Below are 15512 nucleotides of genomic sequence, written 5' to 3' on the forward strand. Positions count from 1 at the left end.
TTAAAAAACCAAATGGTATAAAATTCTACTCTGTATTCTAATACATAATCATACATAATCAATCTATATTACTACCAAAGTTCATCCTGAGATTCCGTATACTTCCCAAGACATCCAGAATTGAATTTGGAAAATTGTCTTTTATATAGAATACAAAAGCTCTAATTGTAGTAAACTTGGTGGGAAGGTCTGCTGTGACCTTGACCTTTGACTCCTTAACCAAAAATTCTATTGATGTTCAATGATTAGCTACCTTTATTTAAAAATAAATATGATGACAGATACACAATGAGACATAGCGAAGCCCATAATCTATAGGTGACTTCCTTTCATGGTTAACTAAAGTTCTGTAGGATGTGAATGCCATATGTTGAAAAACTTGTTGAGATATTGTGTCAAATGAAAATGCATTAAATTTGAATGGAAGGTCTGCTGTGACATCGAGTCCTTGAACTTTGACATCTTAGATGTCTCTCTTTATACATCAACATGATCAACTCCTTTTGTATAAAGTATGAAAACTTGTCTGTTTTAAAAACTTTCCATCTTACAGCATTACAGTGAAAGTATAGTAAAGTGAAAGATTGAAGGTTTGTTGTGACCTTGACATTTATCCTCATGACTTCAAAAATATGTAGGTGTCTTCTTTCAATGATCAACTACCATTGTACAAAAGACCAACACTTTAATGTTGAAACTATTCAAATTAGTGTCATAATGAAAGTGATCACAGACAAAAAGACAGATGGATGAATATATAATACATGCAATTTCAGTATCATATAAGATAAATACATGAGACATTTAATATTCTTTTAAGTTGAATTAACTATGCTGCCATGAGATTTTCTGCCAAAGGTGGAAAAATGTTTAAAACTACAGAAACTATTGACATTTCTATGACTCAGAAAATCCAACAAATTTGATATTTTGAGGTCAATTTCATTATCATCAATAGGTTATTACATGAGCATTATCATTACATTGATAAACTATATTAACATAAATCATATATAATTATAAAAGTTTTAGAAGTTAAAATATCGGACTATGTTCTTCTGGCGTACTTTTACAATATAAGCATCATTTTCTTTTGCTTTCATCATTTTTGTGACTTGTTCAAAATGCTGCACGAATTTCCACCATTATGTTTTTGATAATAATGTTCTTTCTGGTATCAATATTCTCAATTCAATACACAACAGACCTTTGAGCATAAAATGAAATCCATCTTACGATCAAAATGTCCATCCTATAGTCCAAAATATATAGTACTTCTGAAAGGTTATTCATTTTTGTAATGTTCAAATGTATTGTACCATCATTAGACATATTCATTTTTTCCACCATTAGAAAAGAAATACATCTTAACAACATATTGCTGCAAGCAGCAGGATTAGTATCCATTCTATCCCACAATATTACAGAGCTGATGAAGTAAAGCGGATTCGATAAACAATATTTCTTTGATGGCAGGGTATCTGGGTAGTACTGCAGCAGTGACACACTCGGTTTTCACTTCTACAACCTGCGTTCAATCCTCAGTACAGGCAGTAGTTGTGTATGATAAAGTATGGTACTTGCCATCTTCACAAGTCAAGAGTTATTGATTCGTTACCTCACACTAACCCTTGACATTAACCCTTGATATAAAAAAGTTGGGCTCATTAGACCATTACGCATTCCACTATAAATAAAACATCCAATGAAATCACTGCATCTTGTTATGGTGTACATAGATACAAATGATGCGATCTCATACTGCTGTATTGATAAACACACGCAATTGTAATATTTACACCACTAATTATGTTTATTGACAGAAGATCAGGTTTGGAAACCTTTTTTGCTTAAGACAATATTGCTTAAATGATTGAAATAGCCATAACTGTAGGTTAAAAAACAATACACATGATTTTATTTCAATATCTCGCTTCGCGTTGTTAGAAATAGAACCACATTCTCATTGATTTCCACTCTTTTGTGGGAACCAATCAGAAAGAGCCCAACTTTTTGATAGTCATTGATGTCAAGGATTAGTGCGAGGTAACGAATCAATAGCCCTTGATTTGTGAAGATGGGTACTTGCCTTATCAAATTTACTCTGGGTACTTCCAGTTTTCTCCCAATAATGACCCCAACACCATAAACGCACTAAAGACGACATCGCAAACAAGCTCTCAGTCTTTCATGAATTATCCTGGTGGTTACTTTCTCATCCAAATATAGATTTAGAACCTTGATTTACAATTAGTCAAAGGTTAACAAATATGAGCATTTATCTATTTATATCTGAAAAATGTAGGAATTGAACAGTCTTTTGTCACTGCAGGTTTGTGGGAATAGAACAGACACCAAAACCTGTAGCTTGCATTGATGCTTATTGTTGTAATATATTTGTATACACATGTACCCTGTATGTACAAGTACATATGTATCAACAACTCCCACCGAAAGGAAGCAAGCAAGGCAGGACTAAGGTACGTGCTGAAGGATTTAACCTGGTTAACCTTTCCAGAAGCATTCAAACAAGGAAAGGGATTTTTTTTTCAATTTTAAAAAATTGTTCCTACCTGTTAATGGTGCCTATGTCTCATTTTGTCCATTGACTAGTGTAACAAATAAATTAGATGAGAACTTCTCATTAACTAATTGCTCTGAATTTTACCTTTATACTGTACAATTAGAAATAATTATTAAGTGGAATACAGTCAGAAGCCTTCATTGATCACATGATAATTCGTAAGCTGTGTATATACTACCATGCATGAATTTAAAACAGTACAGATGTATTGCAATGCTGAAACAAATTTCCTACATAACTATTTTCTTAATTCCATGTTTTAAAAGTTAAAATAGTGTTTGCAGTCATACAAACTAATGGATTATTTCAACAAGAGTCCATTTCTTCATGATTCAATCAAAATGACCATGATAATATTAATGATAATAGATTGTTGCAAAATCCTAAAAAAAAAAAAAAAATACTGGTAAGCATGAATTGCTCATACAGAAATAATCTTGAGAAACTGAATATACATGTAGGTATACAAGGTATGTTGAAAATGGGCATTCCTCAATCTTTAACGCGTTTCAGTACTGGTAATGTGTGTGCGTGAATGAATATGAATATTATTGTATAGGTAACTTTTAATCAGTCTAGTTTACAGTCCCTGAAATGTTCTACTACTACTGTCTTCATTTGCTTGTCATTAATTAATTAAAGAAATTGACCGGTTTACACGGAGTCCAGAAAGCAGAATATTGCCACCGTAATTGAAAAGTGCATCCCCTAAAAATCAGGTTTTATTTACTCGAGGCTCCACTCGAGACACGCTTTGTGTATACCTCATGCAATCAACTGTGGCAATAAGTAATACCTACATTGTACAGTATTGCTTATCGTGCAGTGGCTGGATTAAATACAATAATTAGAGTTAATAACGAGCAGTTGGGACCTTGTGTAAACTGATTGAACATGACAATTAGGTGGGGTATCATTGAATGGCAGGTTTACACAGGATAAATAAACTCAGTTGATAGCAGTTGGGACTGTGTAAGCCGGCCGATATACAGAATACGCAGTATCCGGAGTAGCAGGGAATTATTAATAAAGGATATGTTAAAGAAATGTTAGGGACTATATTTTGTGGTCGGAATTGACAGTGCACCGGAGTACTCAGAGGCTGGTTTGGACAAATTATACTGTATATATGTTTGCAGGGATCATTCATTATTGTTCCACAACAGTTCAAGGTTTCCTTTGCATTAAATCACCTACTGTCCAGAGAAGTAAAACATTTCAGAGACTCAGAGATTGTAATACTGGTTCAAATATAACGATAGTTAGGGATATTCCATCTCACACATATCAGCAAAAAAACATACAAGGGAGGGAAGGCATGGAGTTTTTCCTTTTGAAATAATACCACCTTAACAATTCAATTTTCTTTGTTCACCCTACTAAAAAAAAAAAAAAAAAAAAGAAAAAGAAAAAAAAAAAACTAAAACCAACAAACATAAAAAAACAAAAACAAACAAAAGTCAATAAGAACACAAACCACCTATATCATTTCCTACATGTATTTCATAGAGCAGGTTCTATGGTTGGTGCATACAGACTGCTGTCAGAGAATGCCATATAACACTATCTAGGTCTGGTGAAAAATAAGGGTTTATCGGGAAGCAGGACACGTCACTGCGTTTCTGATTTGACCCATTAAATTGTGTTAAGCAATAATAACAAGAGCACTAGAAACAGTACATAATACGCCTGTCAAAAACTTATATAAGGTGTTTTTCTGAAGTCATGAGTTGTAGAACTTTACTTACAAGGTAGTATCAGCCATCAAGACATATTTTTTTCATCGTAATAAACCATCATAGTTAGTTTTATGTGTAAAGTAGCGTATTTCCCCAAACTTGAATGAGTTTAACAACCAGTTCTTTTCAAACATTAAAGAAAATAAGAAAATTGGTTAAAATCCTTGCAATATTTTTAATTAAATATATTAGATGAAATCAATCCAGTTCAGCTAAAAAAATTTGCTTCAATTAGTTTAAATATTGAATTAATTTGATGGCTTTCATTAGCCTGGCCCTTCATCACTGTATTTAGGACAGAGGTGTGCACCAGACTAAGCTCTCACATGATATTACGACTATTTTCAATCCTTAACAGCTAGAGGAATTACTCGCATTGTATCTATGGTCCATAAAACCTTAATATATAGTATGGACTTATGGATAAATATATATGTATTTAATAATCAAATGGGCTTGAACTGACTGGTAACCTAACATGGCAAGGCCAACAAATCATTTCTCTAAAGCTGTGAGTTTTTTGGCTATTGGAGCTTTGGTGAATGTTGGGAAAATATGATAGAATTTACTAAAATTCTGAGATATTTTTATTCTGATGGCTTATCTGGCTATTGTCTGACATCTTAACCTAATTATTCTTTGTTTACATTCACAGTATATTTAGAGGAAAATTTTCAAACTTAATGAGAACTGACACACTATGAATCTCCTTTTTTTTCAAATGAGAGTGGATTGTCCCAATTCCAGAAATATATTTTGGTTTTTAATGATAATTTGTCATAATTCTGGCACATATAATATCAAATTTTGTGTAAGCAATTTTAATTTAATACTAAATCAAAACAAACCATACCAAAAAAAAAAAAAAAAATTGGTTGTCATCCCTCCCCATCATATGGTTTTTGCTGTAATAGCCTGTATAACAATATGAAGTCCAACTGTTTATATATACATATATACTCAAAGAATTCATGACAAGCCTGAGGAATGATGTTTGGTAATTTATATCTTCTGAATCAACAGGAAGCTATATTTCATTACAATTAGAAAGTATTAAATGGTTGAAAATAATGCAGGTATACCTTCATCTGGAAAGAGTGTCTAACAGAAAAAGGATTTCAATTACACACAAAACACACATTTCCTGAAAATGCTCTAAGTCTATCAAAATCCATATCAACTCACTTGTGTACATACACAAAAGAAGGAAATATTAGTAAAATTTAAAAGACAGCAATTCCCAAAAAGGAACAAAAACAGCAGTGTAGGTGATCTTACCTCTAGCATAGTTTTTCCTATTTCTGCAGGAGACAATGTGACAAGGACACCAGCAGACTTCAGCGACTCGATCTTTTCATCTGCTCCTCCTTTCCCCCCAGCGATGATGGCACCCGCATGTCCCATTCTCCTTCCTGGTGGAGCCGTCAAACCAGCAATAAACGACACCACCGGCTTAGCGTTGGGACCCTTCAATACATATATTGTAAATATATCACTGGCAAACTACATGTACCAATATGTACCATTCTCCATTTTGCAAAGTGACTTTTAGATGCATGATGCCATGGTTGGAAACTACATCTTGCCCAACCACCCAAGACGGTCTGTTTTTCAGGCAGGTGGGAAATTCCATACGAAAGCCTGGCAGTCTAGTTAATTTTAATAGCCAGTGTACAACAAATGTCACAAATGTGCTTTCAATATTAGTAAATCCATTCATGTGAAATAATAAACATTGCAAAATTGAAAATCAGGACTAGCAGATTTTGAACAGGGCTGGCAACTTAATAATTTCATGGTTTTTCATGATAATGGATGTTAAGGTTTAGTTTAGCTTGTTAACTTGACTTAATCACCTTCACCAATGAGAAAGTGTTTAATTAACATGAATTTATTAAATGTTATTTATCAGGTGAGTAGCTAACTATAACAGCAATCATTGTCAGGGACATGCATGTGATGAAATTCCCTCGTCTCTAGCCGATTCTCACCTGTCCAGAACGAGTGTGCAGGTGCTCTTTTTTTCTCACTCTGCTTTATCGTCCAATGAGTAATACTTACATAGTTATTATTTCTGAGGTATTCAGCTGCTTTCTCCTCAGCTCCTCCTCCAATTTCACCAATTAGAATAATTCCTACATAAAGAGGAAAGTAATATTATCTAAATGCTCTTGTTAAGTTTGCTGCAGAACTGTCAAATGTTGGCGACAGGTGGTCATTCATCTCAAATTAGTTTCTACGTCAATAAGACACACTTCTATATCTATCATAAGAATTATAAAACAAAATTTTCTCAATGAATACATATCCTTAATTTTTAATATTTCAGTTTCTTTTCTTCTCAAATTCTAAGCATCTAATACAGTATTTACTGAAATAAACATTTCTTGCTTAAATATGCTTGAACTTGTAATACACCCCTCCAATCATAAGATGCATACCCTCAGTTTTAGGATCAGCTAAGAACACCTCCAAACAATCAATAAAGTTGGTTCCATTGAACGGATCTCCTCCGATACCAACACAGAGGGTCTGACCCAGGCCGGTCTGGGTAGTCTGGTGGACAGCCTCGTATGTTAAGGTGCCTGATCGAGACACGATTCCAATACGACCTCTCTGATGGATATGGCCTGGCATAATTCCAATCTTACACTCTCCTGGCTGTAAATTAGGGATGCTATTTATAACAATGCTTACTTTACAACCATATTTTCAGGACTAAATGATTTCAGAACAAGAGGCGCATGGGCCACATCGCTCACCCGAGTCACCTTGGCCCATATCTGAAGACTTTCCATATATATTTGCATGTAAAACCTTAGTCCCTATTATGACCCAAACTACCCTTTGCAAACTTGAATCTACACTATGTCAGAAAGCTTTCATGTAAATGTCAACTTCTTTGGCCCAATGGTTCTTGAGAAGAAGATTTTTTAAAGTATTTCCCTATATATTTGTGTGTAAAACTTTGATCCCCCCTTGGGGCCCCATCTTATCCCAGTGGGCCATGATTTGAACAAACTTGAGTCTGCACTATGTCAGAAAGTTTTCATGTAAAAATCAGCTTTTCTGGCACAGTGGTTCTTGAGAAGAAGATTTTTAAAGATTTTTCTTATATATTTGTATGTAAAACTTTGATCCCCTATTGTGGCCCTATCCAACCCCCAGGGCCCATGATTTGAATAAACTTGAATCTGCATTATGTCAGGAAGCTTTCAGGTAAATCTCAGCTTTTCTGGCTTAGTGGTTCTTGAGAAGAAGATTTTTAAAGTTTTTCCCTATATATTTGTATGTAAAACTTTGATCCCCCCTTGTGGCCCCATCCTACCACCGGGGGCCATGATTTGAACACACTTGAATCTGCAATATGTCAGGAAGCTTTCAGGTAAATTTCAGCTCTTCTGGCCCAGTGGTTCTTGAGAAGAAGATTTTTAAATGACCCCACCCTATTTTTGCATTTTTGTGATTATCTCCCCTTTGAAAAGGACATGGCCCTTCATTTGAACAAACTTGAAAGCCCTTCACCCAAGGATGCTTTTGGCCATGTTTGGTAGAAAATTGACCCAGTGGTTCTGGAGAAGAAGTCGAAAATGTGAAAAGTTTAACAGACAGACGGACAGACGACGGACAAAAAAGTGATCAGAAAAGCTCACTTGAGCTTTCAGCTCAGGTGAGCTAATAAAACTAGAAAACAAAATACATCTACTGTATTAAGGGAGGTCTGAAGATCTACTGATGTAGCCCAGTCCAACTAGAGGTTCAGCAGTGACATTTTCAATTTTTGTTATCATTATGTATTTTCTTATTTTAATTTTCATGATATTCTATCTCATGATTTTTTTTTTTAATATACTGAGGTAAATAAGGATCTAAAAGTATTGTAATGAACTCAAAAAATGTCAATAATTGTATAATAATAAAACATTCTTCTCCTTTACTGGGCAAGTATCAAACACTTTGATAAATAATTATGATATTTTCTTTTGGGATTTGGATCAATTTTTTACCCTCCCTCCATAAATATCTGTTTTTTCCCCATGAGTTTTATTGGTTCAGCCTTGAACACTCACTTTGATAATGCCCGGACAGTTTGGCCCAATGAGCCTGGTCTTGTTTTGGCGTACTAGCTTGTGTTTGACCTTGACCATATCCTGCTGGGGAATTCCCTCCGTAATGCAAACGACCAGAGGTATTTCTGCATCAATAGCCTCAATGATTGCTGCTGCTGCAAATGGTGGTGGAACATATATGACTGATGCATCACAGTTTGTCCTCTCCTTAGCCTTCAATGAAAAAAGATATTAAGGATTCGATATCTTATCAAAAGACATGTCAAATCTGGTAAGGTAGTGTTTTGTTTTCTTCTTTGCTTTTGTTTTCCAGATATATAACTTTCCATCTGAAATTACAGATCAGATAATACACACTTAAGAGGTAGGAATTTCCATAGCCCCCTTTTAATTTTAAGCTTCCAACAAGCTGTGGGTATCTTTCCATAACACAAACTTGAAATGTACATGTAATTTCTATATTCATTTATACTGTAAGATTTCAAAGAACATGAGAGTTTTCTTGTCTTTCACAATGAAATATTTATTTGCTAGTGTCTTCGCGACCTTGCAAAATAATTTCACTAGCCCAATGTATTTAAAATATGTCAGACAATTCCAGTATTATTATATAGAAAGCAAGGTGTGGCATGCAAGGCCTTTCCACTACTGATAATCATTTCAGTACTTTATGAAAGTCAGAGTAAAAAGATTGTATCATCTTACGTCCTGGACAGAGTTGAAGACTGGCTGACCTAAGTGGACTTGACCCCCTTTCCCTGGAGAAACACCACCGACCATTTTGGTCCCATACTCAATGGCTTGTTGACTGTGTATGGTTCCCTAAATAGAAAATAATGTTATAATGCTCATACATATATACAGATATCACTGATATCTAACTCCAAGCAATCCAGCATGTGATAAAAAGTCATCATCTTCCTATTGATAATGATGAATAATTGATCAATTTTGTTATATAAATCTGGCTTCTTAAAAATTGTTTTGAAATAATTATCATAAAGACAGTGCACAGCATTCCTCTACAGTCAACATGACCTTACATTTGCACTCTTCATAAAAACCATATAATCTTAATTGAGAACATACTCCTTTAAATTGTGCATTCTGACTCAAATGCATACATTTCCATTTCAAGAGTAGAGTTCTGAGACATATTTAATACAAGAGGCCTATGAACCCTATGTATGAAGCGAAAACTGTCACTGGTTCCGAAATTCACACGTTTTCCAGAATCAAAATATTAATTTGCGAAGAGAAGTGGATATAAGCTATGCTTGTACACTCCTGTACGAGAAAAGTGGATGTACAAGCTATGCCTGTACACTCCTCTACAAGAGAAGTGGGTGTAAGCTATGCCTGTACACTCCTCTACAAGAGAAGTGGATGTCAGCTATGCCTATACACTCCTCTACAAGAGAAGAGGATGTAAGCTATGCCTGTACACTCCTCTACAAGAGAAGTGGATATAAGCTATGCCTGTACACTCCTCTACAAGAGAAGTGTATGTAAGCTATGCCTGAACACTCCTCTACAAGAGAAGTGGATGTAAGCTATGCCTGTACACTCCTCTACAAGAGAAGTGGATGTAAGCTATCTCTGTACACTCCTCTACAAGGGAAGTGTATGTAAGCTATGCCTGTACACTCCTCTACAATAGAAGTGGATATAAGCTATGCCTGTACACTCCTCTACAAGAGAAGTGTATGTAAGCTATGCCTGTACACTCCTCTACAAGAGAAGTGGATGTAAGCTATGCCTGTACACTCCTCTACAAGAGAAGTGTATGTAAGCTTTGCCTGTACACTCCTCTACAAGAGAAGTGGATGTACATGTAAGCTATGCCTGTACACTCCTCTACAAGAGAAGTGTATGTAAGCTATGCCTGTACACTCCTCTACAAGAGAAGTGGATGTAAGCTATCACTGTACACTCCTCTACAAGGGAAGTGTATGTAAGCTATGCCTGTACACTCCTCTACAAGAGAAGTGGATATAAGCTATGCATGTACACTCCTCTACAAGAGAAGTGGATGTAAGCTATGCCTGTACACTCCTCTACAAGAGAAGTGTATGTAAGCTTTGCCTGTACACTCCTCTACAAGAGAAGTGGATGTACATGTAAGCTATGCCTGTACACTCCTCTACAAGAGAAGTGTATGTAAGCTATGCCTGTACACTCCTCTACAAGAGAAGTGGATGTAAGCTATCACTGTACACTCCTCTACAAGGGAAGTGTATGTAAGCTATGCCTGTACACTCCTCTACAAGAGAAGTGGATATAAGCTATGCATGTACACTCCTCTACAAGAGAAGTGTATGTAAGCTATGCCTGTACACTTCTCTACAAGAGAAGAGGATGTAAGCTATGCCTGTACACTCCTCTACAAGAGAAGTGTATGTAAGCTTTGCCTGTACACTCCTCTACAAGAGAAGTGGATGTACATGTAAGCTATGCCTGTACACTCCTCTACAAGAGAAGTGTATGTAAGCTATGCCTGTACACTCCTCTACAAGAGAAGTGGATGTAAGCTATCACTGTACACTCCTCTACAAGGGAAGTGTATGTAAGCTATGCCTGTACACTCCTCTACAAGAGAAGTGGATATAAGCTATGCATGTACACTCCTCTACAAGAGAAGTGTATGTAAGCTATGCCTGTACACTTCTCTACAAGAGAAGAGGATGTAAGCTATGCCTGTACACTCCTCTACAAGAGAAGTGGATGTAAGCTTTGCCTGTACACTCCTCTACAAGAGAAGTGGATGTAAGCTATGCCTGTACACTCCTCTACAAGAGAAGTGGATGTAAGCTATGTCTGTACATTCCTCTACAAGAGAAGTGGATGTAAGCTATGCCTGTACACTCCTCTACAAGAGAAGTGTATGTAAGATATGCCTGTACACTCCTCTACAAGAGAAGTGGATGTAAACTATGCCTGTACACTCCTCTACAAGAGAAGTGGATGTAAGCTATGCCTGTACACTCCTCTACAAGAGAAGTGTATGTAAGCTTTGCCTGTACACTCCTCTACAAGAGAAGTGGATGTACATGTAAGCTATGCCTGTACACTCCTCTACAAGAGAAGTGTATGTAAGCTATGCCTGTACACTCCTCTACAAGAGAAGTGGATGTAAGCTATCACTGTACACTCCTCTACAAGGGAAGTGTATGTAAGCTATGCCTGTACACTCCTCTACAAGAGAAGTGGATGTAAGCTATGCCTATACACTCCTCTACAAGAGAAGTGTATGTAAGCTTTGCCTGTACACTCCTCTACAAGAGAAGTGTATGTAAGCTTTGCCTGTACACTCCTCTACAAGAGAAGTGGATGTAAGCTATGTCTGTACACTCCTCTACAAGAGAAGTGGATGTAAGTTATGCCTGTGCACCCCTCTACAAGAGAAGTGGATGTACATGTAAGCTATGCCTGTACACTCCTCTACAAGAGAAGTGGATGTAAGCTATGTCTGTACACTCCTCTACAAGAGAAGTGGATGTAAGCTATGTCTGTACACTCCTCTACAAGAGAAGTGGATGTAAGCTATGCCTGTACACTCCTCTACAAGAGAAGTGTATGTAAGCTATGTTTGTACATTCCTCTACAAGAGAAGTGTATGTAAGCTATGCCTGTACACTCCTCTACAAGAGAAGTGGATGTAAGCTATGCCTGTACACTCCTCTACAAGAGAAGTGGATGTAAGCTATGCCTGTACACTCCTCTACAAGAGAAGTGGATATAAGCTATGCCTGAACACTCCTCTACAAGAGAAGTGGATGTAAGCTATGCCTGTACACTCCTCTACAAGAGAAGTGTATGTAAGCTATGCCTGTACACTCCTCTACAAGAGAAGTGGACATAAGCTATCTCTGTACACTCCTCTACAAGAGAAGTGTATGTAAGATATGCCTGTACACTCCTCTACTGGAGAAGTGGATGTAAGCTATGCCTATACACTCCTCTACAAGGGAATAGTCAGTCAACATGATCAGGTAACATCACAGGGATGCTATTCATGAAAGCCTTCATAATAGGTCCAAAAATTATCTGAATTGAAACTGTGAAAATAAGCAACTCATTCTTCCTTACAATAGATATAGAACCATTTAGAAGTAATTAATATGCAAGTGTTTATAACATGAGCAAATCTGTCAGTTAAAGTGCTATACTGCCATCTGTTTTAATCCATCATTGTGTGTGAGTTGTGAACTGATGAACATTTTCAACTTTTCTTCAATGGTTACTGGATAGGTAAAGAGTTATTTCAAGATTCCAATACGATATTCTGAGTTTAACTGTATAAATCTTATCAAATTTGGGTCAGAAATGGTTGTTATCTCAAAATAGATAATTCTATATGAAAATTTCTTCAAAACATTACAAACCTGTTTTCCTGTAAATCCCTGACAAATAACTTTGGTGTTCCTGTCAATCATCAGCTGTTTACGAGTGTTGGTGTAACATGATCTCACCCCAGATCTGGCAATGCCTGTGAATATATTTGTTCATACATATATTCATATATTATATATTAGTAATACATGTATAGGATACCCCATGCTATTAACATGGTTAATGTACAGCACATTTTTAAATACATCAAAGCAACATTTTGCGAACATAAAGACTATACATTTATCATTTTGAAAATATATTAAAATTTCCTTGAGGAATCCTGATACACTGCACACAGAAAGAAGAGTTGTCTTAGTGATTCACAATTCATAGTATTTTGTTTAAATTTACAAATCCCTGGAAGGTATAAGCATTGGTAGATATTACCCACCACAGATAAGTAATGACAGAGAATATATAGCTTGTTAGAGTGGGTTTGAATCCTATAGGTGACTTTTAAACTTGTTTTATTTTGCAAAATCTAAAGGGTAGAATTGCTGGAATAAAAAGCTTATTTTTCAAATTTAGCAATTGCTAATGCCACGGCACATCATAGAGAAAATTGCCTTCAGCAAACTATGTTTTAGCACTTTTTCTTTTTAATACTGACCAGCACTGTAAATTTGTTTCAATCTGAATTTTTTAAAGTTGTTTTTTTTTTTGGGGGGGGGGGGGGGGGGGGGGGGGGTAAAGGTAAATCAGCCTGAATAACCTATTTTCAGTTTGGTTGTATTACTTGAATGTTACAGAAATGACTTCATAACCAAAAATAAATTTTTCAGTTAGTGTAGGCATCTTTAAAATACAATCTAATTAAAATTAGATGTTGGATCCGCTTGCATACTCGCTACACAAACATCTAAAAACATCCCATAGAGGGTCACATCAGGTCAAATTCAGTATCACTCTTGACTTATCGGATTCAACAAACAGTTAATGATTTTGCCAGTGGTGATTTCATTGGTCAATCGAATTTGACTTTGAATTTGAATTACTCTAAACTGTAATACAGTGTAATCATGACAATGGCAAAGAAGATATCAGTAAAATGTTTCCCAGTTGATATAGAAATTTACTTTACAACTCTACGCTAGTCACAACCAGACGTCGAAAATGGGCGGTCCAGCCAGTCATTTTTAATGAAGGACCCAACAAGCAGATCATTAATAAGGAAAACCATTGACTACAGCAAATCTAACCACGATAATCATGTAAATTCATAGATTAGGCCAAAAAAAAAGATAGTTTGTTTCCCCTCGCCCGACCGACCCAGTGAAATTCCCGCCAACCCAAAAGTTTTTATTCATATTTTTCAGCGACATTTTTTTTAAATTTCCGAACAGAAAGCAATACAAACAATAAAAGATGTGATATGATTGTCAAAGAGACAACCATCAACAAAATGACAAATATTAACAAACAATTACACTTCTACAGGTCATCCTATTAAAGGTATTCACTGATTGGTTTAAAGCATACTACCTTGTAGTATGTCTTAGTATATTGCCATGGAAATTTAGTACAAAAAAATGTTGTAGAAAAAAAAACTTTTTACCTACCTACATACCCATATGTGAAATTTAGGGTCGGGAGAGGGGAAACAAACATATTTTTAAATGTGGCCTTAGAGTACAAAAACAGGTGTTGAACTCAGTGAGGATATTTTCCCAAGATGGCGACTTCCATCCCTTGTATAGATATATATATATATACTACTTGCTCAATGCTGGGTCTGTTATTTAAACAATGTATAAATCATCAATATGCTATCAAAATGACTTGAAAGAAAATTTCAAAAAGGATTCATATTTTCATATATTTACTTTATTTTCCACTATCTGTGATAAAAACGTGATGACATGCAAATTTTGAAAAATGTTATTTTTTGATGTTTTGAAAATCTTCAGGACTGACAAAAATAAGCAGGACTGACAGGAAATGATTGGTATTCAGTCCTGATGTCTGTAAGACTATTTATCACTTTCGACACGTCTGCACAACTCAAATTTGTCCATGCTATCTAGTAAAATTTATGATAAAATGAATAACAATTCTATTTTTTAAGTTACATTATCTATTCTAAAAATAAACACCTTTAAAAATCATCAATTAGATATACTGTATAGATATATATTCCATTGCTTAAATGTGATCTCATTCAAAAATTTTCACAAACGTGTTTGATAGAGGAAATTCGAAATTTCAGTGTCACCTTGATAACAACAATATAGATCATAGTGCTCTCAGGAATGGCAATAATTAGTGGTAATTTCGTTACAAATATAATTCAAAATGTCTTGAAATGTAAACAAAATAATCATGTACGTAAAAGTCAACCAAACCAGAAATTTTGCAGAAAAGTTTTCCGGCCGCAGCCATTGTGGTAGATACTAAATTCTAAACACCTTTTCGTATAGAATGGAGGATTCCGGAAAAGTTAATTTACGAAAATTGTCGTGTGTACACTGGGCACATTGAGGATGCGTTTATGTCCTTATCAAATGACATCACGCGATCTATTAAAAACCAACACACAAACAAACCAAAAACCTAAATGCAAACAAAAATTTAAATCTCAGTGGAATATACCACAGGCACCTGGCTAGGAGGTTATAAAAGTTGGCACGGGCTCCAGCTCCAACTCTAGCTCGAAAAAAAGATTTTGAGTACGGCTCAAAATAATTTTAGGTTATAAAAACTGGCTCAAGCTTCGACTCCAAATCA

At 35.5% G+C, this 15512-nt stretch overlaps 1 protein-coding gene across 4 annotated transcripts in view; it reads right to left on the bottom strand.

Annotated features, from left to right (window-relative positions):
- Positions 1 to 15239, bottom strand: part of LOC125658234 (succinate--CoA ligase [ADP/GDP-forming] subunit alpha, mitochondrial-like) — an 18983-nt gene extending 3744 nt beyond the window's left edge. Inside the window, exons 1-9 of one of the 4 annotated variants that reach the window (XM_056149339.1) lie at positions 15131 to 15239; positions 12779 to 12882; positions 9099 to 9215; positions 8394 to 8606; positions 6765 to 6984; positions 6385 to 6458; positions 5602 to 5790; positions 5406 to 5424; positions 2574 to 2609 (exon numbers count right to left, since the gene is read on the bottom strand). In XM_056149339.1, coding sequence (XP_056005314.1) covers positions 2587 to 2609; positions 5406 to 5424; positions 5602 to 5790; positions 6385 to 6458; positions 6765 to 6984; positions 8394 to 8606; positions 9099 to 9215; positions 12779 to 12882; positions 15131 to 15167 — 996 coding nt within the window. In that variant the 5' untranslated portion in view covers positions 15168 to 15239 and the 3' untranslated portion in view covers positions 2574 to 2586. Of the gene's footprint in view, positions 1 to 2573; positions 2610 to 3527; positions 5791 to 6384; positions 6459 to 6764; positions 6985 to 8393; positions 8607 to 9098; positions 9216 to 12778; positions 12883 to 15130 lie in introns of those variants that run through there. The other 3 variants (XM_048889414.2, XM_048889415.2, XM_056149338.1) reach the window with 3 other exon arrangements.
- Positions 15240 to 15512: the final 273 nt, after the last annotated feature.

Source organism: Ostrea edulis, chromosome 9 (assembly GCF_947568905.1).
Source record: "Ostrea edulis chromosome 9, xbOstEdul1.1, whole genome shotgun sequence".
Classification (NCBI taxonomy): Eukaryota; Metazoa; Mollusca; class Bivalvia; order Ostreida; family Ostreidae; genus Ostrea; species Ostrea edulis.